The sequence below is a fragment of the Ursus maritimus genome, unplaced genomic scaffold, assembly GCF_017311325.1.
Source record: "Ursus maritimus isolate PB19 unplaced genomic scaffold, ASM1731132v1 scaffold_17, whole genome shotgun sequence".
NCBI lineage: Eukaryota > Metazoa > Chordata > Mammalia > Carnivora > Ursidae > Ursus > Ursus maritimus.
In genome coordinates, this window is record NW_024424119.1 from 57,930,856 (window position 1) to 57,952,676 (window position 21,821).

At 59.0% G+C, this 21,821-nt stretch overlaps 1 protein-coding gene across 1 annotated transcript in view; it reads left to right on the top strand.

Moving 5' to 3' along the window:
• COL5A1 (collagen type V alpha 1 chain) overlaps window positions 1–21,821 on the top strand; it is a 126,297-nt gene that overhangs the window by 71,965 nt on the left and 32,511 nt on the right. Inside the window, exons 29-42 of the mRNA XM_040631357.1 lie at window positions 1,046–1,099; window positions 3,461–3,568; window positions 4,314–4,367; window positions 7,221–7,274; window positions 11,877–11,921; window positions 12,047–12,100; window positions 13,199–13,243; window positions 13,678–13,731; window positions 14,632–14,685; window positions 17,337–17,390; window positions 18,125–18,232; window positions 19,491–19,580; window positions 19,675–19,728; window positions 21,033–21,140. Coding sequence (XP_040487291.1) covers window positions 1,046–1,099; window positions 3,461–3,568; window positions 4,314–4,367; window positions 7,221–7,274; window positions 11,877–11,921; window positions 12,047–12,100; window positions 13,199–13,243; window positions 13,678–13,731; window positions 14,632–14,685; window positions 17,337–17,390; window positions 18,125–18,232; window positions 19,491–19,580; window positions 19,675–19,728; window positions 21,033–21,140 — 936 coding nt within the window. The remainder of the gene's footprint in view (window positions 1–1,045; window positions 1,100–3,460; window positions 3,569–4,313; window positions 4,368–7,220; window positions 7,275–11,876; window positions 11,922–12,046; window positions 12,101–13,198; window positions 13,244–13,677; window positions 13,732–14,631; window positions 14,686–17,336; window positions 17,391–18,124; window positions 18,233–19,490; window positions 19,581–19,674; window positions 19,729–21,032; window positions 21,141–21,821) is intronic.

A 21,821-nucleotide genomic window follows, 5' to 3' on the forward strand; every position in this document is an offset into this window, starting at 1 on the left:
AGGGCTAGTGGAGTCAAGGCCGCACACACGCCCCACAGGGCAGACCGTGTCCCCACCAGCAGGTCCCGTCTCCCCGATTTCCTGGCCGGTCAGCCCAGGCCCCGCGTCTGTTGGAGCGGCTGCCTGGAGCCCCCGGAGTGCCACGTTTGTCTTGTCGCTTCTGTGCGTTAGTCAGAGACAGGGCTGCTTGAGGGAATGCGGATTGGGTCGCGTGGCGCAGGCCTCTGCCCCAGGAGGGTCACTGCACAGCCCCTGAGTCGGTTCTGGGGTGGGGGGTGGGGAGCCGCCTCCCGGGACCTTGGCACCCTGTGAGGCTGGTGCGGATGAGTCCCTGGCACTTCATGGAGCAGCGGCGGCCTGGGGAGGAACGAGTTCTCGCCCTGTCCCAGAAAGCTGCCTCCCTCTGGGTCTGAGCTCCTGGCCGGCCTGGGTGTTGAGGACCAGGCCCTGAATGGGCAAATGAGAGCAGGACGCAGGGCCTGGGCACTGGGAGGGAAGGGCAAGCCAGGTGGCCCTGTGCGAACCACCTGACGGTCTCTGTGGGTGCCTCCGTGGGGACTCGAGTGGACAGCAGGCCACTGACATGTGAATCGCCAAATTCACAAATAGCAGGAACGTGTCCCGCCGACCCAGAAAATGCCATAGCAGGACTGCCCGAGCCCCAGGCCCTTCCCTCCCCTGCAGCGCTCATGGGTCCTGGCTTCCGTGGGGGGTCTTCCCTGCAGCCCCCCTCCTTTGCTTGCTGGTCAGCAGTTACTGGGCCCCCACGGTGCCTGGACGGACTGAGCTGTGTGCACGGGGGCCATCTGTGCACAGCTGTGCTGGGCGCTGGGCTGGGGATCGTGAGCTTGGCCCCATGACCGCAGAGGGTTTGGGCGACACCCTTCATGAGGGATGGCTCATGCACTCAGAAGCCCCCAACCCAACGTGTCCCGTGCTTGTGTGGCAGCTCTGGGGCTGGGGGCCCCGTGCTGAGTGTGGGGGGCAGGCCATCGGGGAGGTGGGCTCTTTCATGCAGCCCAGGCACTGTCTCGTCCCTTGTCAGGGTGAAGACGGCTTTCCTGGGTTTAAAGGAGACATGGGCATCAAGGGTGATCGGGTGAGTGTTTTGGGGGTGTCAGTGGGGGGCAGGGAATGATGTTAGGGCTGGGGGAGGGGCTAAGGGGGGGGCCTTGGAGTGGGCTGGGGAGGGGACAGGGTGGGGCTGGGGCAGGGCTGCAGGGCAGGGCCTGCAGAGCGGCCTGGGGAGGGCTGGGGTGTTTGGGGCCATGGGACAGCTTTCCACGATGGAGGTGAAGCCAATGTGGGGGCTCCTGGCCCTCAGGTGGGGCTAGCTGGGGGCCCAGAGGCCTGGCTCTGCGCGTGTCCCCCTCACTGGCCCCTCATTTCTGGCTCAGAGCCACGGCGGCTCTCGTCTGGTATTAACCCCCCATTACTGGGGTCGCCTGTGGTCACCTGGCCCCTGTGCCCCGTGTCCTCACCCTGCACAGGGGGGCAGTGGAGACTTGTGTTCTGGCCAACACAGTAGACAGCAGAGCACTTCATTTAGCTCTGAAGGGTGGGAGCATTGCGGGGGGCAGAGGGGAAGGGGCTGCAGACATCCTCTGACCAGGGAGGGCCGGGGTCCCTGCCCACCCCCACAGCATCTCAGTCCGCCAAGCGTTCTTGCGTGTTTTTAGGCCCCCAAGCAGCTTCTGTGTTCTGTAAGCTCATTCTGGGCTATTAGAAGCTGCAACAGACCCGTTGTTTTTAATGAATAATTCAGCTCAGCTCCAGAGGAAGCTGGTCGGTGTTGGGAGAGGCGGGGGCTTGCTCACATGGCAGGCGCCCAGCAGCAAGCCAGTGGCTGCGGCTTCATCTAAATGAGGGGGGGTGCAGAGACGCAGGAGGGAGTGTCCGGGTAGCGGGCCCGCTCCCACCGTGGTGCGGGCACTGTGAGGCTTCCCTCCCAACCTCAGAGTGAGGCCAAGCCCGGGCAGGAGGGAGCCAGGTGCCTGGGCCACCCAGTGGGCACGGCCACGGCAGCAGCTGGACGCACACCTGGACAGACGGCTGTCAGCTGACACAGGGCTGTAATGCGGCTGCCGAAATTATTCCCTGACAAGGCGGCCTGCAGGTGCCTTTTCAGAACTTGCCAGAGCCCGAGAGCCCCACACGCTTGGCGCAGTGTCCCAAACTCAAAAGACAGAGGCAATCTTGGCCTCTATCAAAGGAGGAGAAATAAAAGAGAAAGATTCGTTTCACAGTTATGTCCCAGTTATGTTCCTGCTAAACACAGCCGTTCCAGAACTTTCTCCATGGTGACAGGACTCCGACTCCCCACATCGGAGGGGCCTCTCTGTTCAGCTGGTCAAAGTCCTTTTTCTTCTGCCGCTGACAAGGCAGTAGCCTGCATTTGGGGTCTGTATTATGAGGATACATTTTCAAAGGAGATTGCACAAAAAGCGCTTGCCAGGCACATGCCAGGCTGTGTGAGCCGGCCCGCTGCTAGAATTAGGTGAGACCGGGAGCAGGGATACTTCCTTACCCAGGGACCCAGAGTCATCGGTCTTAATTTCCCCCAGAGAGAAATTTCTGTCCAGCATTTGGCATTTTCTAGGTGCTCAGTCAATGTGTGAAGGACTCTTCTGTTGATGAAGAAAAGCACTTGTTAGAGACTGAGGGTCCTGGGCCTGCAGACACCCTGGGCCTTACGAATAGGGGGATTACTGGTCTTCATCCGTGCAGCGTGCATTTTTGTTCCGGGCGGTATAGCTGTTCCATGGCTGCTCCTGGGGGCCAGTGATCGGAGGGAAACTCGGCAGTGGACAGGGAGCCAGGGTGGGTGCTCAGATGCTGGGCCGGCATGCTGCTCTTGACCTCGGCAAGCCCCCAGACCCTTGCTCTTGTCTGGGCCCAGGGCTCCCCATCTGTACTGTGGGCGAATTGGATGGGGCGGTGTTTGGGACCCTGACATTTCTGGGATATGTCCCATGGTCTCCTGTGTGCCAGCCATGCCCAGACAGCTGCCCAGCCAGGGGCTGTGGTCCGTCCCTATGCCTCTTGGGGCTTCAAGGGAAAAGGCAGGCCCCTTTACACGGGCTATTCTGCTGTATTTGGGGAAGGAGCAATTCAGAGCTCCCCGTGTTAACCGGTTATCTCAGCCAAGAGGGGCTCATTTGGAGAAGGTAACTGGGAAGCAGGAGCGCACGGCTTTGAGAAGAGAGCCGCCCACCTCTGTGCAGAGGGACGGTGTGGCCGTTCAGCAGAGCCCAATAGCCTGCTGCACGCTGCTCTCGTCTGGTCTGACCCAAGCATGTTCCATCTGCTTGAGGCCTCCTGGTGGGCTGAGTGGCCTGAGCAGTCCTACCCCAAGGACTTACCCGGGACCCGGATTCTCAGGCCCAGAAGGGCCATGGGAGTTGTGTGGTGGGGGGTAAGACTGGGGGTTCTCCCTCACCTTCTCTTTTCTGACCTGCAGGGGGAGATCGGCCCCCCTGGTCCTAGAGGAGAAGATGGCCCCGAAGGCCCGAAGGGTCGTGGAGGTCCGAACGGCGACCCTGGTCCTCTGGGACCCCCCGGGGAGAAGGTAGGTGACTTGGGATCCTCCACTGCTCCCTGGGGGACAGACCCTTCTGATGGCCTTGGCTGTCCAGCGGGTGACTCTGCCAGGCTGAGGCCCCCAGATGGGGATGGGCGTGATCTGACACGGGTCCTGTCCCATTTGCCTCCCTGGCATCCTTGCCAGCCTTCCCAGGGGATTTGTCTGTTGACAGGTCCATCCTTTTCTTGTCTCAGCCTGGGTCTTTCTGAGCACTTTGCCAGCATCCTGGGAGAGCTCCTTCCTCCAGGGGTTCCCAGGGCTTGGGGTGTGAGTCCCAGCAACTCCGGCTTCGTCTTTTGTGTGGGGGCTCCTGCAGCTGTCCTTACCCTGCTGTTTGGGGCTGCAGGAGGCTGCCCCGCCCTCCCCCACCACCCTGGCACAGGAGCGGGCTCTCAGAGTGCCCAGACATCCGCCTGTCTTGCCCCAAGGCTAGGACTCTTTTACAAAAGGGTTAAACAGAATCTCAAAGATGAAGGGTTCTTTTATGGAAGATTTGCCTCCAATTGCCATGGCATTGTCTCTCCTTGTGGGGCCTTTGCTTTTAGTTAGGGCAGGATTTTCGGGAGACATCATCCCAGGGGGCAGGCAGGGGTCTCTCTGAGTCCTTCAGTCTTTGTAAACCACATCCTGCTCCAGCCCCTGCTGACACATGCCAGCTTTCCCTGCTCAGAGAAAATGGATCGAGAAATACGGTGCTGGCCAGATAACGCAACTCCTCCTTTCTCCCCAGGGAAAACTCGGAGTGCCGGGATTACCAGGTTACCCAGGAAGACAAGGGCCCAAGGTAATCTGTGAGCGTGTCAGGTGTTCGGACTCCCCCTCCGGTCTCCTGCCTGCCCTGCCCCCTCTCGCCTGGTCGCCATTCCTGGGGAGGCTGCTGTGTCCCCCGCCCCCCAAGTTCTGCCCTGTTCACAGCCTTCTGCGTTAGTCTGGCTGAGCTGGAAGGAGGTGGTGGGACAGTTAGTTGAGCCTTTCAGAGAATGGGGCAGAGCCAGCCAGAGCCGAGGGCTGTGCGGGGTCCCCAGCGCCTGTGCCTGCAGCTTCCTCCACACCGAGGACCCATGAAGCCTCGCTCACCTCTGCTGCTCCCTGGAGATTGGGAGGTTATTTGCTCGTAACCGAGCGTCAAAGAGAGATGAAACTTTCCTTATATGAAAATCATGTTCTGCTTTAAGTGAAACAGCTCCTCAAGGCTTTGGAAATCATTTAAAACATTATTTTTTTTCAAATCTTACCTTTTATTATTCATGGTTCTTCCTTAAAAAATAACCAGCCTCCTGCACTGGAGACATAATTAGCGGTGGAGGAGAGCTCCTGTCTCTCCCAGGTTTGCATCTGGGCCGTCCTGCCTCCCCGACTCCAGCGCCCCTCCAGACTGCCAGGCTCAGTCTCATTAGCGGGAAGGGCCCTGTGGGCTGGCTGCCCCGCTGGGTATCCCCATTCTGCTAAGGAAACAGCAGTCCTGCGCGGAATGCTAATACCCTTCCCTCGCGCGTGGACCCACGCCCCGGGTGCACGGAGGCAGTTTGCTGTGAAATAGGGATTTGTTTAAAGTCCGCCAGTGGCACGCTGGACATGGCTGTGATGCGGTGGCACCCACCGCATCTTGGAGGAAGAGGGGCTGATGGACAGGTTATCTCTTCTGAAGTATGTGCCCCTTGGGGGGGCAGAGCGGAGAGAAGTTGTGGGGTGTGGATCAAGTTTAGGCAGTGTCCTTGGAAGGCAGGGGTAGAACTTCGAAGCTGCCTGGCCATGTTGAAAGTCCTTGGGAGCGCCTGGACGCAGCCCCCGAGCTCTGTGGGACCTGCACCCAGGTGTCCACGGCACAGTCTCCTGCCTGGATTGGCAGGTGGGCATAGGGGTGGGTGGGCCTTGCTCAGCTTCTGTGAAAAGTGCAAATCTTGGAAATTAGTGAACTTTTCATGGTCTAAGCACACGTTCAGGTCAGGATTTTGAGCCACATGGGGAGTCACCACCTCCTGCGTATATGAGGGGTGGGGGTTGCCTTAGTGTCACAGGGAAGCTCACCCAGTAGGTGTCTGCATATTCGCCACATCAAAGTCCTGAGTTCATCTTTTGTCTACATGCCCCTTGTAGGTTTCTAGAAAGATAGCTGTTAGTTGCTATAGTCAGTGCATAAATTTGCATTGATTTCTGACTTTACAAGCTGCCACGCTGTATTTAGAGGTGTTCTGGGAAGATGACAAAACATGACAACAAGGCACAGTAAACAAAATATCATAAATGTGAGATTCGCACGTCATCTCCAGCTCGTCTCAGGAGTCTGTGCACCCTGTTCTTCCCAAATATCAGCATTTTGAAGACATGGGTGTGGAGAAATGGAGAAAGAAGCATGGTTAAGACAGGTTTCATTTTTAGATTTGGACTCTATGAGATGCTCAGGAGATATTTATTGAGTGAGTGGGTGATGGATGATGGATGAGTGGATGATGGGTGGATGAGTGATGGGTGGATGGATGGACAGGTGAATGGATAGATGGATACATGAGTGGATGAGTGGGTGGGTGGGTGAGTGGATGGATGGATAGGTGAGTGGATGGGTGGGTGAGGGGATGGATGAGTGGATGGGTGGATGGATGGATGGATGGACGGACAGACAAAAAGACGGATGGCTGGATGGATGGACGGGTGAATGAGTGGATGGGTAGATGGGTGGGTGGGTGAGTGGTTGGATGGATGAATGGGTGGTTGAGTGGATGGGTGGATGGATGGATGGATGGACGGACAGACAAAAAGACAGATGGATGCCTGGATGGACGGGTGAATGAGTGGATGGGTAGATGGGTGGGTGGGTGAGTGGTTGGATGGATGAATGGGTGGTTGAGTGGATGGGTGGATGGATGGGTGGATGAGTGGATGGATGGGCGGATGGGTGGATGGATGGATGGACGGGTGAATGAGTGGATGGGTAGATGGGTGGGTGGGTGAGTGGTTGGATGGATGAATGGATGGATGAGTGGATGGGTGGATGGATGGGTGAGTGAGTGGATGGGTGGATGGATGGGTGGTAAGTGGATGGATGAATGGATGGGTGGGTGGGTGGGTGGATGGATGGATAGATGGATAGATGGATGAGTGGATACATGAATGGATGGATGGGTGGATGGATGAGTGGGTGGATGTATGAGTGGGTGGATTGATGAATGGGTGGATGAATGGGTGGGTAGATGGATGGACGGGTGAATGGATGGATGGATGGATAAATGGTTGGATGAATGGATGGATGGGCAGATGGGTGGATGGATGGGTGGGTGAGTGGATGGGTGGATGGATGGATGGGTGGGTGGGTGGATGGATGGATGGACAGATGGAAGGACAGATGGGTGGATGGGTAGAGGGACTGGTGGATGGATGGATGGATGGATGGATGGGCAGGTGGATAAATGGATGGGTGAATGGATGGATGGACAGATGGTTGGATGGACGGGTGGATGGATGGATGGATGGACGGGTGGATGGATGGATGGATGGATGGATGGATGGATAGATGGGGTGTGCATGGTTGAGTGGTTTGGGGTCGGTAGAGTTTGGGTCTGAGACTGTGCACTGGCACACGCAGCATGGCTCATTCTCTGGCTCAGCTCTCATGCTTCTTCATTAATTACCTCTCTTTCAGGGTTCTATTGGATTTCCTGGCTTTCCTGGTGCCAATGGAGAGAAGGGTGGCAGGGTAAGAATAGCCTGACCTCTGGTCAGGTGGCTTGTTCTGCCGCCTTGGTATTTAATGGGTATATTTTCTAGTATATCTTGTTTATTTTCACACACTTTGCTGCCAAAACTGCTTTCCAGACAGCTGACCTTAAGCTCGTGGCCTTCAGCTCCAAGCGCCGAGACTGTTTCCACACATGGGGCTGGGTGGTGGTGGGGTAGGAAGGGCAGTAGCAGGAGAGGAAAACGTGCAGGGGGAATAGAGCTTTCTAATGAACACCACGGCCCCGACAGCTCCTCCAGTCATTAGTGAAACCTGGATTCTTCCCTTTCAACCCTAGTGACTTTTCCTCTAGGCAAAGTTTAAAAGGAGGGGAAGGAGCAACAGGAATTTTCTCCTACTTTGTATGTCACTCTCTGGTCCGGATTCAGGAAGCTCCTCTCTTCGTTAACCCCCAGCTGCCGGAGTCACAGGGCACCTGCCCAGTGTGGTGCATTGTGGTCCCCTCTGTGGTCACCGTGAACTTCACCGTTCTGAGAGGCTGGGCTGGGGAAGCCGTGCCCCCCACACCATCCTGACTCCCTGCTGTCCCAGGCCTTCTGGCTGGGAGCTTACATGATGCTGCCTGAGCGCTGCCCCTCGGGACACAGGATCCACAAGCATGTGGGGATAGAGGAGCTGGTCTGTGAGATGTGTGAGGGGCACTCCTTGGGGGGGACCCCAGGCCTCAGAAGGACTGCGGCTTTTGTGTGCACTGTGACAGGCTGGGCCCCCCGAGCCCCACGCTGGAGCTCCTGTGCAGGCGGAGGGCTGCATGTCCCCGGAGCACCCGCTCCAAACTGTCCCCCCTGTGTTTGAGCAGAGACCGTGTGTCAAGCCAGCCAAACCCGTGTGAACAAATGTGTCTGCCTGATTCACAAGATAGGAACCCGATTCACAAGATAGGAACCCGATTCACAAGATAGGGACCCGATTCACAAGATAGGAACCCGATTCACAAGATAGGGACCCGATTCACAAGATAGGGAGCAAGGGGCTTGCTCCGTGCCAGCGCAGTGTGGACGCAGGGACACTGTTGATGTGTCTGCCCGATTCACAAGATAGGAACCCGATTCACAAGATAGGGACCCGATTCACAAGATAGGAACCCGATTCACAAGATAGGGAACAAGGGGCTTGCTCCGTGCCAGCGCAGTGTGGACGCAGGGACGCTGTTGATGTGTCTGCCCGATTCACAAGATAGGAACCCGATTCACAAGATAGGGACCCGATTCACAAGATAGGAACCCGATTCACAAGATAGGGAACAAGGGGCTTGCTCCGTGCCAGCGCAGTGTGGATGCAGGGACGCTGTTGGCATCTGGATGTGGGTCTGGATCTGTCTGTCTGCTGCGATCTGCACGTAGATCCTGTCCGTGTCTGGGTCTGTGTGTCTGTCTGTCGCTGTCCATGTATCCGTCATCCACGCACCTCCCTACCTACCTGTCTGTCTATCTGCCTCTTCCTTCTGGGGAGAGTCTGACGGGTGTCTTTGGGGAAAGCCGTCCTCTGGAATACTCACAGAGGCCACTGTGAAGGGTGGTCCAGGGTCTGGGAAGTGTGTGGTGACAAGGGGATGGCTCCTGGGCTGGTGGAGGCCTCATGACCTTTGACACCACCCTGCAGTGAGATTCTCCAAGAGGGGTCATGCCATTCAGCGTTTGGTCTTGTGATTTGACCATAGCCCTGTCCATGGAGGAGTCTGGGCCAGGGATCAAGGCCCCGTGGGGCTGGGTCACGTGGAGCTATGGAGGCCTGGCTGGCATCCGAGGGCTGTACTCTAGGCCAAGCCCCACTGCCCTCTCCTTGCCCCTCAAGCTACTCAGCCTCCTACTCCTGAACTCAGGAGGCTGACAGAGGCCAGGGTCCCCTTCCCCACCCCAAGACCCTGTGGGCCATTGTCCTCATGCGTCAGTGCCACGGGTCACCATGGACACAGAGGAAACCGAGGTGTTTGGGGAGCAGGGCGGTGTGGGGCCAGGGGCTTGCCATAGTGAGCTTGTGGCTCCCAGGCCCTGAAGCATGGTTGCCCCGAGGAAATCATCTACCCTGGGAATTTCCAGAGATTTTTGCAGCTTGCCTATGGTGGTATCTGCATCCGGTGGCCGCCGTGGTGGGGGTGGGGCCGGAAGACAAAGATGTGAACTTTGACAAAAGGGAATGGCTCAGGCCAGACAGGACCAGCCAGCACGTCTACGCATCGTGGGAGAGAAATAGTCCCCCTGCTCCTCCTGGGGCTGGGGACACAGAGGCAGGCGGAAGACGTGGCATCTGGAGGAACACGGCCGAGGCTGTCCCTGGGAAGTGTCGGAGATGGCCCTGCCACAAGCGAACCAGCGTCCTGCCACGGTCTTCTACGCACAGCCTGGCAGAGACCCGCACCGTTCACTGCTCGGCTCATGGGCTCCCCACGCCCTAGTCCCCATAGACGACGGAGGACCTACGTCCCTGCGCGGGAGAGGAGCCCCGATGATGATGATGCACGTCTGCTTGGCGCCCCCTCCTGAGAGAGATGCCTGCATTCTGGAACCTTCCCCAGGGAGGGAAGGAGGAATTGTCTCCCGGTGGCAGTGACCTTCCCTGTGCCTTCGTGCTTTTCAACCCTCCAGGGACGGTGGCAATCCAGCTGGCTTGCCACCCCTTCTAAACCAACCTGTGGGGTGGCTCTTGGCATCCTGTCACTGTGTCCATCCATCCATCCGTTCAAACGGCAGTCATGGCGTGCCTCCTCTGCCCCCATGTCCCAGGTGCTCTGGGAGCCCTGAGGACGCAGCAGAAGCCCGGATCCCCACCTCATGGGCCTCACCTTCCCGGCGGGGGGGGCAGTGGGCGAATCTGTAAGTAAAGCAGACAGCGTGCCAGGAGCAGAACAGCAGCATGGGCAGGGAGGGGGCAGGGCCAGATGCCTGGGGGGGTCTGAGTGGGGGGGCAGAGTGCGGGTCAGGGCCAGGGGCCGTCCCGGGGGCGAGAGGACGGTCTGCAGGTGCTGGAGACAAGAAAGGGTGGCGTCCCCGGGATTCAGAGCCAGCCGTGGAACACGGTGCGGTCTTGCCACTTGACTGACCGCGCTGGATGCATTTAAAACGTCCTCCCCGAGAGTCCCAAATGGAAATCATCGCGATTCGGACGACAGCCGTGGGCAAGGTGGTGAGAAGCGGAAGTTCCTGGTGCTGGTAGAGCCTACTCCTCACCAATCCTGAGCCATCCGCTGACCAGGAGGGCGACTCCACGGGGCTGGCACCTGAGGGGGACCGGGGTCCGGAGACGCCACCTGCGTTTGGGCTGTTTCTGGGGCCGCCTGTGCCTCCCCCTTGGGGACGTGAGGACAGGCGCTCACAGACAGCCACCAAGGAGACCGTGGATGGGGCACTTTCTGTCTGGCAGCGTCCATGCGTCTCTGGCTTGGCTTTGTTTACAAAGAAGACCTGGGAGGTCCGGGCAGACTGGCTGGGTGTCTCTGTAGGACCAGGGCCGGGGCCGGGCGTGCGAGGATGCGCATTTGTGCGTACCCACAAGCCCCAGCAGCAGCCAGGGCCGGCCCCGGCGTCCACGCTGGCGGACGTCTACCGTTGGAAGAAAGCAAATGTTCCATTAATTTTTGTATGCAAATATTTATTTGAAGCCGAAGGATATTGCCGTATAATTGAAGCAGGGAAACAGAGTGCATTGTTAAAAGGCAACATAATTATCTCATCATCACTGTTTTATTAAATTCATTTCAAGATGAGAGGCTGCAGAAAGCAGTTTTGACTCTGGCAGCAAACAAGCCAGAGATGGTGAGAGGCCGCGTGTCGGGTGGCCGTTAGCAACACAGCTCTGTCTTGGGCTCTGTCGTTAGAAACCGGAATAAGATTCTGGAAAATCAGTCGTGAGGCGGTGGGGACACCGGGGTGGCGTTCAGCCCGCTGCTTCCACACGCCGTAGGTAAACTGCGTTTACCAGCTATCAGAGCTTTGCTTCGGAGGAAAAAAAAAACCTCACTGCATCTGTTTTCCGTGGTTTGGAAAATGCAAAACAATGACAAGAAAAAGGAGTCCAAGTTCTATTAGAAGAGAAGCAAATGACTTTGGGTATAGGATTTATATATCGAGTTGCAAGTCTGCTTGTCTGTGGAGCCTGTTGAAAATTTAATGGCTAATATTCTTAACTGTAGCACAAGCAGATTATGTATGAAAGGGGTTGACGTGCTTCTCTTCTCTTGCAGTAATGACCCCCGCCCTGCCCCCGCTGCTGGGCGAGAGAGGGAGGGAGAGCGAGGGGGAGGGGGCGGGCAGGCGGGCGGAGGCGGTGTCGATGCTTGCAGAAAGGAAACCAGACAGGGAGCCAGATAACGGCGTCAACACCCATCAGACTGCAGGAAGAAAATTGGATTTCCCCCGGCCTGAGTGGGAGTACAGACCTCTGTGTCCTGAGTGTGCGGTGAACCCCTCGGCCTGAAAATTCTCCTGTGGAGGCAGAGATAAGGAGAGAGGCCCTCCTCACTTCTGTCTTCGAGCGCTCTCCCCATCACCCAGGAGAGGGCCGGCACGCAGGCCGTGGCAGGTGTCTCAGGCGACTGACCAGCCCCTTCTTCTCTGGTTCTAGGGCACGCCTGGGAAGCCGGGACCACGGGGGCAACGAGGCCCGACGGTAACCACCCTCTGGGCTTCCAGAAGCAGGAGCGCGTTGTGGGGAGCGTGCTCGGGGGGAGGGGGAGGGCGGTCGGGAGGGCCGGGACGATTTGAGCTCACCTTTCCTCTCTCCTACCTGTGCAGGGTCCGCGGGGCGAACGAGGCCCCCGGGGTATCACTGGGAAGCCTGGCCCCAAGGTAGGTTTTCGGTGTCGTCTGGGGTGCCGCCTGCCAATGCTACCCTCAGTCACGCACCCACAGGTCGTCTGTGGCCTTTTCACTTGGAGAAACGAAAGAAAGATGTTTGCTTGAGGGTATTTTAAGAAGGAGCTGGTCCAATAGCCCTTGGACAGGTCAGGTTGAATTGAATCATGAACCTTGGCCCTGAGAGCAGAGGTGGGAAGGGTCCCCCCACACTGGAACCTCCAAGATGGCAGCCCCGAGACCCTAGCAGGCTGGGCCCACCGGGCTTTGCACAAGTGCCAAACCATCCGGGTACCCCATCCAGTTCTGGTAGGGAGGCCTGATTTCTTAAAAAGCGTTTGAAAGCTGTAGAGAGAGCTCTGCCAGAAATTGAAAGAAAGTTCTTCCTGCCTCAGGAGAGAGCTTGAGACAGTCTTACACGTCCCCTCTTCCCGCCAAGGGACACTGACGCCAACTCCCCCGATTCTCTGTGTGCAAACACACGGCCGCCAAGCAGGCCCTCCCTGTCCCGCCGGGACGCCATTCCCAGGTGCGTTCCCACCGGGGACGTGGGCCTTCTGGTTGGCTGGGGTGCAGAGCTGGCCTGCCCCTAGGCTATCCGGATGTGCCCACTGGAGGCCACTGTGCATTCTTCCACGATGAGCTCCGGGATGTATCGCACGTTCCCGTGTACGGATGCAAGGCTCTCCTGGGAGAGCTGCTACGGCCACAGAGCAGCTGCTGCCTCGGCCATGGGGGCCTTGGGGCGGATGCTGGGTCCTGGCTTCACAGGAGTGTTCGATGCATTTCTGGGTGGGAGCACAGCCTTCGTCCCTCTGCAGGGGACTGTCCTCGGGGAAATGTCCCAGCCCTGCGGGTAGCAGCTTAGTGTCCGGTGCGTGTGCAGAGGCAAGAGGACAGGCGGCCGTGGGGAGCATGGAGCAGTGGCTGGTGCTCTCTGCTCTTTACCGAGAAGCCTGTGACGTGCACACGTGCACGTCTGCCATCTGTGACTCTGACCCCGGCGACGTCAGGGGCCGGAGTCTTTCTACCGCAAGCAGTAGTAACACGGATCAGAATAAAGCTCTTCGCGCTCTGTCCCTCCCTCCCTAGGGCAACTCTGGAGGCGATGGCCCGGCCGGCCCTCCGGGTGAACGGGTGAGCATCTCTGGGAAAGCAGCTTTGCCTGAAATGTCCCTCTCCGCTTCTTCCTGGGGTGGGCTGGGGAACAGGGAGGCACGTCTTGGACCCTGCTGGAGGAGAGGGTTTCCCTAAAGGTCAGCGGAGTGAAGTCTCCTGCCTGTGGAAGTCGGCAGCCCCGTCCCCTTGGCCTCGGTCTTGGGGCTCAGAGGTGGCTGAGACATCAGGAAACTGGGCCCTCGGCCCCGTGCTGGCCCCCTCAGCTCCCTGGCCTGACTTCCTTTTACATGTTGGTGAGGGTGTGGCCAGAATAAATGGAGAATAGTTCAGGGGAGCAGAGAGAAATTTTGCTCAGAGAACCAACAACTCGGGAAGACAGTGGTGGGGGTCGCTGGGCCCCCACGTGTCGGGGAGAGGACTTCCGTGCTCAGCTGGCTGTGCTCTGTCCCCAGGGACCCAACGGACCCCAAGGCCCCACCGGTTTCCCTGGACCCAAGGGCCCCCCTGTAAGTAACGTGTTTTCCTCGTTGGGCAGGGGTGGGGATTCCTGGAGGTGTTTGCTTTCCTTGGGGACTCCATGCCGGCCCCTCCCTGTGGGGCGGTGGGAGGGGTGTCAGCCGGGAAGCTGGCTGGAGAGAGCTGCTTTTCCGAAGCGCCGACTTCCTTCTCGTTGAGACCAAGACGACCTTCTAGTTGGGCCCAATAGGTGTCCCCTGGGACTGCCGTGCCAAGTTACCACCGACTTGGTCACTTAAAACGGCAGAGATGTGTTCTCTCGTAGTCTGGAGGCCAGAAGTCCAAAATCAAGGGGTTAGCAGGGCTGGTTCCTTCTGGGGGGCTCTGGGGGAGACTGTTCCCTGCCCCTCTCCCGGCTTCCTGGGGCTGCTGGCCAGACTTGGCTCGTGCACCCTTCACTCCATCCTGCCTTTGTCCCCATGTGGCCGCTGCCTCCCTGGGCCTCTCGGGGTCTTCAAACCTCTGTCTTATTATGAGGACCCCAATCACCGGATTAGGGCCCACCCTAGTGCAGTATGACCTCATCTTGACTTGGTGACTTCAGTAAAGCCCAGTGTCCAAGTGAGGTCAACTTCACAGGTGTGGGGGTAAGAACTCAACCTGTGTTTTGGGGGGCACACTTCATTAATTCAGAAGACGCACAGTGTATACCTGGAGGTCAGCGATCAGGACAGGACAGCCCTGGATCCCCATGCTGCCTGCCTCAGTTTCCCCCCGGGAGGTGAAGAGTGGCCCTCTGGAAGGCTGTATGGGTTCAGGAGGTGACACGTGCTATGACAGGAATTTTCTCTGAAATGAGGTGGTAGTCACCCCCCAGTGTGGCATTAAATCCCAAAGGGGCGTTCTTCTCAGAACTGAATGAAACTTCTTCCCTTTGCTTCTTTCTTCAGGGCCCCCCAGGCAAGGACGGGCTCCCGGGACACCCTGGACAGAGAGGAGAGACCGTGAGTATTGGCGGCGTGGGGACACGGGGACACAGGGACGCGGGTTGGCCTGGCCTCTCCCACAGCCCCGCACGTGGGCACTGCCTCCTCTACCCCGTGGGCTTGGGAGAGAGTGGCCAGTCTCGAGGGGAGGCCCCTGAGTCCTGGGCCGTCTTCTGCTGACCTGGGGTGAGCCTGTCTGTGGACAGCTCCGGGCAGGCCCACAGCACCTGGGCTGGCTCTGTGTGCAGGAGGCAGATGTCGGCTTCGACCTTGTCCTAGCAACTGCGGTCCAAGGTCACATTTTAAACCATTGTGGCAACAAGAAGCCACCTGCACACGGAAACCATGTGCAGCCGGCCTCCTCTTGCTCAGTAAATCCGTCAGGCTCGCCTGAGCTGCACGCATTCGAACTGGGAGGGAGCGGGGAGGGCTCTGTGGCGTTCTGTCATGTCACGCCGTGAAGCTGCAAGAGGAGGGCCGCGGGCCTTGCGCCGGGCCTAGCCTCCTCTCTCCAGGCCCTTCTGGCCTCGGGCTTGACGTCAGGGGCCGCGCAGGGCCCCTTCAGCTCTGCTCACAGTCAGCTGCTTTGCCGCCCCCTGCCCACCGCCTACCACCCACCTTGCCCTTCCCTTCAGAAGAGCCCAGTACAAGCTGTGTCTTCTGGGTATTTTTCATTTGGGACCAAAAGCATTTTTCAGAAGTACGGTCACTTCCTGGTCATTTGTGCCATTCAGGATTTGACCCGGCACACTGCGTCCACCGCGGGCGAGTCCTGGGGGAGGGCGTGGTGGGGTCCACCTGTGACCTTGAGGCTCCAGGCTCAGATGGGAGGGAACTCCTAGTCACCAGATAGATGGGGGAGGTGGCTGGGAGGCCCCTTTGTCCCTGCAGTGGGCTTTTTGTGGTCACAGGTCTCTGAAAGGCTCTCACAGCCAACGGGGTCCCTATATTCAGTGAGACTTCGATTGCCAGATTTAACATCTTCTTGGTGCTCGCTCTAAAAAAATTCCCTTTGTTTCTCTGGTTCATTGTGATGAAACCTCTTTTAATTATACCTTCCCGGTGCTCTGCTGTGGGGCACATGCTGGCTGATAAATGCAGATTACCTTGCTCTCCTGTTTGTAGAGAAAAATTAAAACATTTCATCTGAGCTTTGCATATTTTTCTCTAATGCTGTTCCGAGGAGACAAGATAGAAGGTTTTGCCAAGTGTGTGCTTTTCTCCCTCCGACTTATCCGAAGAGAGGCTGGTAGGGTAATTAAGCTGCTTGTCTTTGCTGGGAGAGTAGCACAGGGACCCTCTGGCTACCTCTGCCGTGCCTGGCTGCCCTCGTGGACACGGGGGCACCCCGTCTCCAGACCCGGCCAGGACAGAGGACTCCAGCATGGGGCCCGGACACATCTTCCAGAAAGGCCTTCTGTTGGATGTTGACTTTGCTCTTTAGGAAGTCGACGCACAGGAGATTGGTACTTCTCGATGTGAACCCAAGGCCACTTCTGGGCAAGGGGCTGGAGACCGATTCCATCCTTAGCAGCCAACGATGGCCCTGCCCATGGGGCAGACAGAGACGCCCTTCTTGCCTTTACACTCAGGCTCCTGCCTCCCCTTTGGGCACTTCGACCCTGGCCCACCGAGCAGGGGTGCCCTCAACCTGTCCCCACCCCTTGTTTCTGACCCTGTAAATGCTACATGCAAAGAATTCTGCTTTAAAAATGGCCATTTCCGTGCATTGCATGCAACTCCCCTGGGCCTAGAGAGAAGAGACCTCTGAGAATTCGCAGAGACGCTGACTCCGCGACGGGTTCACACAGTCCCGCGGCGAAGCGTGAAGTTTCACATGCCAGCGCAGTGGCTGGCATACGGGGAGGCGGGGGGGCGCCCTTGCCCATCAGCCACGAGGGCACGTCTGTGCGCCCTCCGGGTCTCTCTGGGGCGTAAGACCTCCCTCTCCAGGTCCTGGAGCTCCGGCTCACGGCTTCCTGGGTGTCACATCTGCACGTCTGCCGGCTCACTTGGCACCTGCAGGTGGCGTCTGGCTGGCATGCACCCAGAAATTAAGCCTTCCTCTTCGCAGTCCGCTTTCTCCTCAAAGGGCGTGTGTGGAGCACAGGCAACATCCAGAGGGAAGCCAGGGCTGTTGCCCACGGGCAGCGTGCAGGCAGAAGTGAGAAATTCCCGTGGAATCGAGCTCACGGCACGTTCCAGCTGCCGGATTACGAAAGCAGCAAGCCCCGCTATTTCCTGATTTCCACGAACGCCCAGGGGCCGGTGAGGTCACCTGTCACGCAGCAGAGGCGCTAGCGACCCACGCGGGACCGTCTCACAGAGCCGCTGATGAGAAACGGCCCGGAGGCAGCTCCCGAGTCGAGCTTCCGGAGGCTGAGAAATGGCACCAAGTCTGCAGGAAAATGAACACTTAGTGACATTATAAAGATTAACGGTTTAAAAATACATTTCTCAGCACAAAAACACGGCGGCGGAAAGCAGCTAGTGAAGCTACCTTGTCTGGCTTCGTTATCTCCATGAAATTCACGCGCAAATGGACAGGAGAGCTGGGCCTGCTGGGGGACGTCGGGAGTCTGTGCCGTTTGGGGCCGGGGCGGGGGGGTTGGGGCTCGGGCTTCTGATGGGAGCCGTGCGGCCAGCTCAGGCTCTGACTCTCTCCACAGGGTTTCCAAGGCAAGACCGGCCCCCCAGGGCCCCCGGGCGTCGTCGGCCCTCAGGTGAGCGGTGGCGTCCCCGGGTTTCACTGGCCATCTGTGCGGCGCGCCCACGCGGGAGGGAAGGTGGAGGTGCAGCTCCTGGAGAATCCTGAGTCCCATGAGCTCGTTGGCATTCAGAGCTGAGCTCCACACAGGGAACCAGATGGGAGAACGGGGGACGGTCTGTTGAACAGTCAGTGAGAACCGAGCAGGCAGAACAAAGAGGGCCCACGGGCGGCTGGGGCCACGCCAGACTGGGCCGGGCTCCTGGGCAGGGCCCCGCTGTGCCCGCTCTTCCCTGCTCCCCTGCCCCTGGCAGCCCAGGCCTCCCACACCGGGCTCCGGTTGGCGCCCCCGGCCTGTGCTGGTACCGCCAGCGGATCTCCGCGGGGCTTGCAGCTGGGACCGATGGCTTTGAGCAGCAAAACCGGGCAGCAAACTCCCACCTAATGTAGCAGTAAATGAGATATTGACCCGCTGCGGCCACGGACTGCAGGAAACACGGGCACACTGCCCACCTCTTGTGTGGCAATCTGGCCCCCCTCAGGGCACACAGCTCCCGGTTACATCCCACCCTGTCCACTTTGCTCTTTTCCTTATGGATTTTTACGGGAAGGAAGAGACTGGCAAAGCAGTGTGGGGTTTGGTGGGCATGTGGCCCCCACGGCCCGGGTTGTCCTTAGTTTGGGGAGAGAAGGTTGCTCCCTGGCACGTCTCTTGAAAATGTTTGTGGCTGATGCTGACTTCCCGCACAGGGTCCCACGGGAGAAACTGGTCCGATGGGCGAGCGTGGCCACCCTGGCCCTCCAGGCCCCCCCGGGGAACAGGGGCTCCCAGGCCTTGCTGGGAAAGAAGGGACAAAGGTGAGTTAGTCGGGCCTTCCATGCCGGCCCGGGCTTCCCTGAGGGAAGTTTGCTCCTGCTCCGAAATGACTCTGAATGAGTAATTTCTCAGACAAATGCTCTTCATGCCAGTCCACCCCCCAGACCACAGACTTGGCCTGGCTTGGCCTGGTCTGAAGGAGGACCTGAGTTGGCTCACTGCAAGGATGGATGGTAACGGGCCCGGGGGTCAGACCATCCTTGGCTTCGTGCCCTGGGGCCATGTCTTGCTGACCTCCGCTCCCCCAGCTGCCACACCGGCTCCCAGAAGCACCTAACGTGTTCACGCTTCATGTCTGAAAGTAATTTAGCAGAAAGTGACCCAATAAAAAGTTTCCCATCACAAGAGGCAAAGGAATAAATAATAAAAATAGAAAACAGATGCTTTTCTGTCCTACCTCTTAGCATGGGTCCTGCACGACCTCTTTGTACCTCAGGGAGCCTCTCCCCGCAGCTGGGGCGCCCCAGGTGGTGGTCCTCATTCCCGTGTAGTGGCTCGACAATGGCGAGCCCTCCCTTTGCTGCTTTTCGGGGAGGGACACAGCAAACCCAGCCCTTTCGATGAGCACACTCGCAAGAGTAAACCTAAACATAATGAGGCAGAGCCAGTCAGGTAGAGGAGTGCGGTTGAAAACCTTGCACACCTATGTGGACGCACACATGTACGCCCGGGAAAACACGTGTGTCCTAAAAACACACGTGCACACGTGTGCACAACAGGCATATATCCCGGTCACCGCGAGGGCCCTCCGGAGTTTAGAAAGGAGGCCAAGGGCGGGCTGGTTGGAGACACCCTCTTCTCCCATGTTCAGGCCCGGAGAAAGTTCTGGAAGATACTTGGACAAGTGTCTTGGGTGATGCTGCCACCTTTCCTTACCTGTGCAGTCTTATGAGGAACCCCAAATGTATGCAAAGGGTAGATGTGGGGGCAGTGCAGCCACCTGGCCCTCAGCTCCCACTCAACCCACCGTGGCTCCGGAGGGATGGAGTCTGTCCCCAAGCCCCACGCGGAGCCAACCCGCGGAACGTGCGTCCCAGGTGTGAGCATGGGCGGCGTTCCTGTGCGTGGACCTGCCAGTGAGCAAGTCCAGTCCCGACTCAGGTTCCTTCTGAAGCCTTGTGCTGGGGCGGCCCTGCTCCAGCCTCACCCCTGGTGGAGCTGGAAGAGGAAGCCCTCCCAGCCCCCATCTGCCCTGGTCTTGGGCATCGCTCAGAAACTCATCGATGGTTCTGCTTTTAGGGTGACCCAGGTCCTGCCGGTCTCCCTGGGAAAGACGGCCCTCCTGGGTTACGTGGCTTCCCTGGGGATCGAGGGCTTCCTGGCCCAGTGGTGAGTGAGGGGCCAGGTGGGGGACGGAGCTGGACACCTCCCAGCGGGGGCCCTCTCCCCACGGTGCCCCGACCACACTCTCGTTGCTCTGCAGGGCGCACTTGGACTGAAAGGCAGTGAAGGGCCGCCTGGCCCGCCAGGCCCCGCGGTGAGTACTGTGGCCAGCACAGACGTTTTCTCCCATTCTCTTCCTCAAAAGCCAGTCTGCAGCATGACAGGGCAGCCCCATGGGCCAGGAGGGCACACACATCTGTCCTGGCCTGCGGTGCGTCCTGGGAAGGCCATGGGAGGAGGTGGACGGCGGGCCGCGGGCTGGCAGCCGGGGCGACGACAAGCCAGGGGCACGCTGTGAGGGCAGGTGGAGAAATGGGCAGTGTGAGGGCAGGACTTCGGGGTCTCGTCTTGCCCTCAGAGGAGCCAGGAGTGTGCTGACTGCTTCATGTAGGTCTGGGCCGGGGCTGGGGGTGGGGAAGCGGAGGGACACAGATCTTTCTCGCCCCGAGCATGGATTCGAGAGCCAGAAGGCCCGCATGCCTGGGGCTGCTCACACAGAGTCCGGCTGGCACAGGGGCAGGTCCGTCCCCATAGCTGAGGACCCCGGGGCCCCTACGAGTGCCGCCTGTTATCTGAACAGTCGCTCCAGCATTCAGAGTCCAGCTATGAGAGCTCTGAAGACACCGTGCTCCCAGAGCCGTCTCTCTGGTCTGGGGGACTCAGGGGCTGCGTGGCACTGTGTCCCTCCTGCCCACAAACCCCTGTTCTTGGCGGACACTTGATGGAGATGTGACTTCCCCCAACCTTTCAGATGGGGCCCTTCTCACAGCCCCTACTCCGCTGCACAGATGTGGGGGCCCCTGTCTGGGTCTGGGCGCAGACCACAAAATAACCCCACCTTTCCCCACCTGGGTCACGGACCCTTTCAGAGAGATGGCAGCTGGGAAGCCGGGCCTTTCTTTGAAACATTGCCTTTCTCTCCAGTAAAGGCCAGTGTGGAATGGTGCCCAGGCAGTGCCCGTCAGCACTGACCCTCGAATTAGGCCAGGTTCCCATCCGTCAGTGGTGCTTCTGGGGCAGAGCCTGGCCCATAAACCTGGGGGATCAGGACAGAAAGGGATCCCCTTGTGGGCAGGCAGACCGCAGAGGGGAGTGTGGTGCCAGACCCCAGAATGGGAGCCCAGGCGAGGAGATCACCCCAGGGGAGCACCTGAGGAAGATGTGTTCTCAGACCCTGGGGAGGAGAGGCAGGCATGTGCTTGGGATTATAGGAAGGGAGGAGCTCAGAGAAACCCAGGGCCTCCAACGCTGGTCTCAGAAGGGTGTGCTGCCGAGGGCCCTGGGGGTTACTGAGGGCTCAGAAGCGATGGTGAGCGAGAGGACCTGATGGCACTTTGGAAAATTGTATCCATGCATTTTGAGAGCCTTGGAAATGAACCATTTTCTCACCCACCCCAGGGATCTCCGGGGGAGAGAGGCCCGGCCGGTGCTGCTGGGCCCATCGGAATCCCAGGGAGACCCGGGCCCCAAGGACCTCCAGGGCCAGCTGGGGAGAAAGGAGCTCCTGTGAGTACTGCCCCAGGGGCGCAGGGGCCCTCCCCACCTTGGCCTCCTCCGACCCTGCCACGGGCGGGTGTGCCCCCGGGGTTTGCGGGATGGGGGAGGTGTGTGGAGCGCGTGCGTGTCCCCCAGGAGAGTGTGTGTGTTCCCAGCATCATGACCGAGGTCCAAGGGTGGGTTCCCAGGGTTGGCCGACTCCTATGGGGGAGTCATCTGAGCTGGAAGGGTGCTGGGGAGCATCTTGGCCGAGGCCCAGCGTGTCGCAGCTCGGCGTCTGTGTCCCTGCACGTACATAGAGAGGGAGGGGCTGGGACAGCGTGTGGACAAGTGCAGCCTTGGCCTCGGTCTGGGCTCCGGGCAGCACGTGTGGACGGGTCACGGTTGCCTGCTGTGTGCACAGCCCCTCCGGCCGGCCTGAGTCATGTTGGTCTTTGTGTGAGCAAGATGGGTGTTTGGGATGGGAGCCCTGTCTGCTGGTCTGGGGGCAGGAATGCAGAAAAGATGGGCTGAGAGGCATGTGCTGGGAAAAGAAGCTTCTTCCTGGACCCCTGACTGCTCACCTCTTGGTGACCACGTGTGTGGCCCAGCCAAGGGTGGAGGTGTTGTGAGACCCCCTGCCCAACCTTGGTTTCCCTACAAGAGATTAGTGGGTGCCTTCTCGTCTCGACACATCTTGGGAAGCCAACA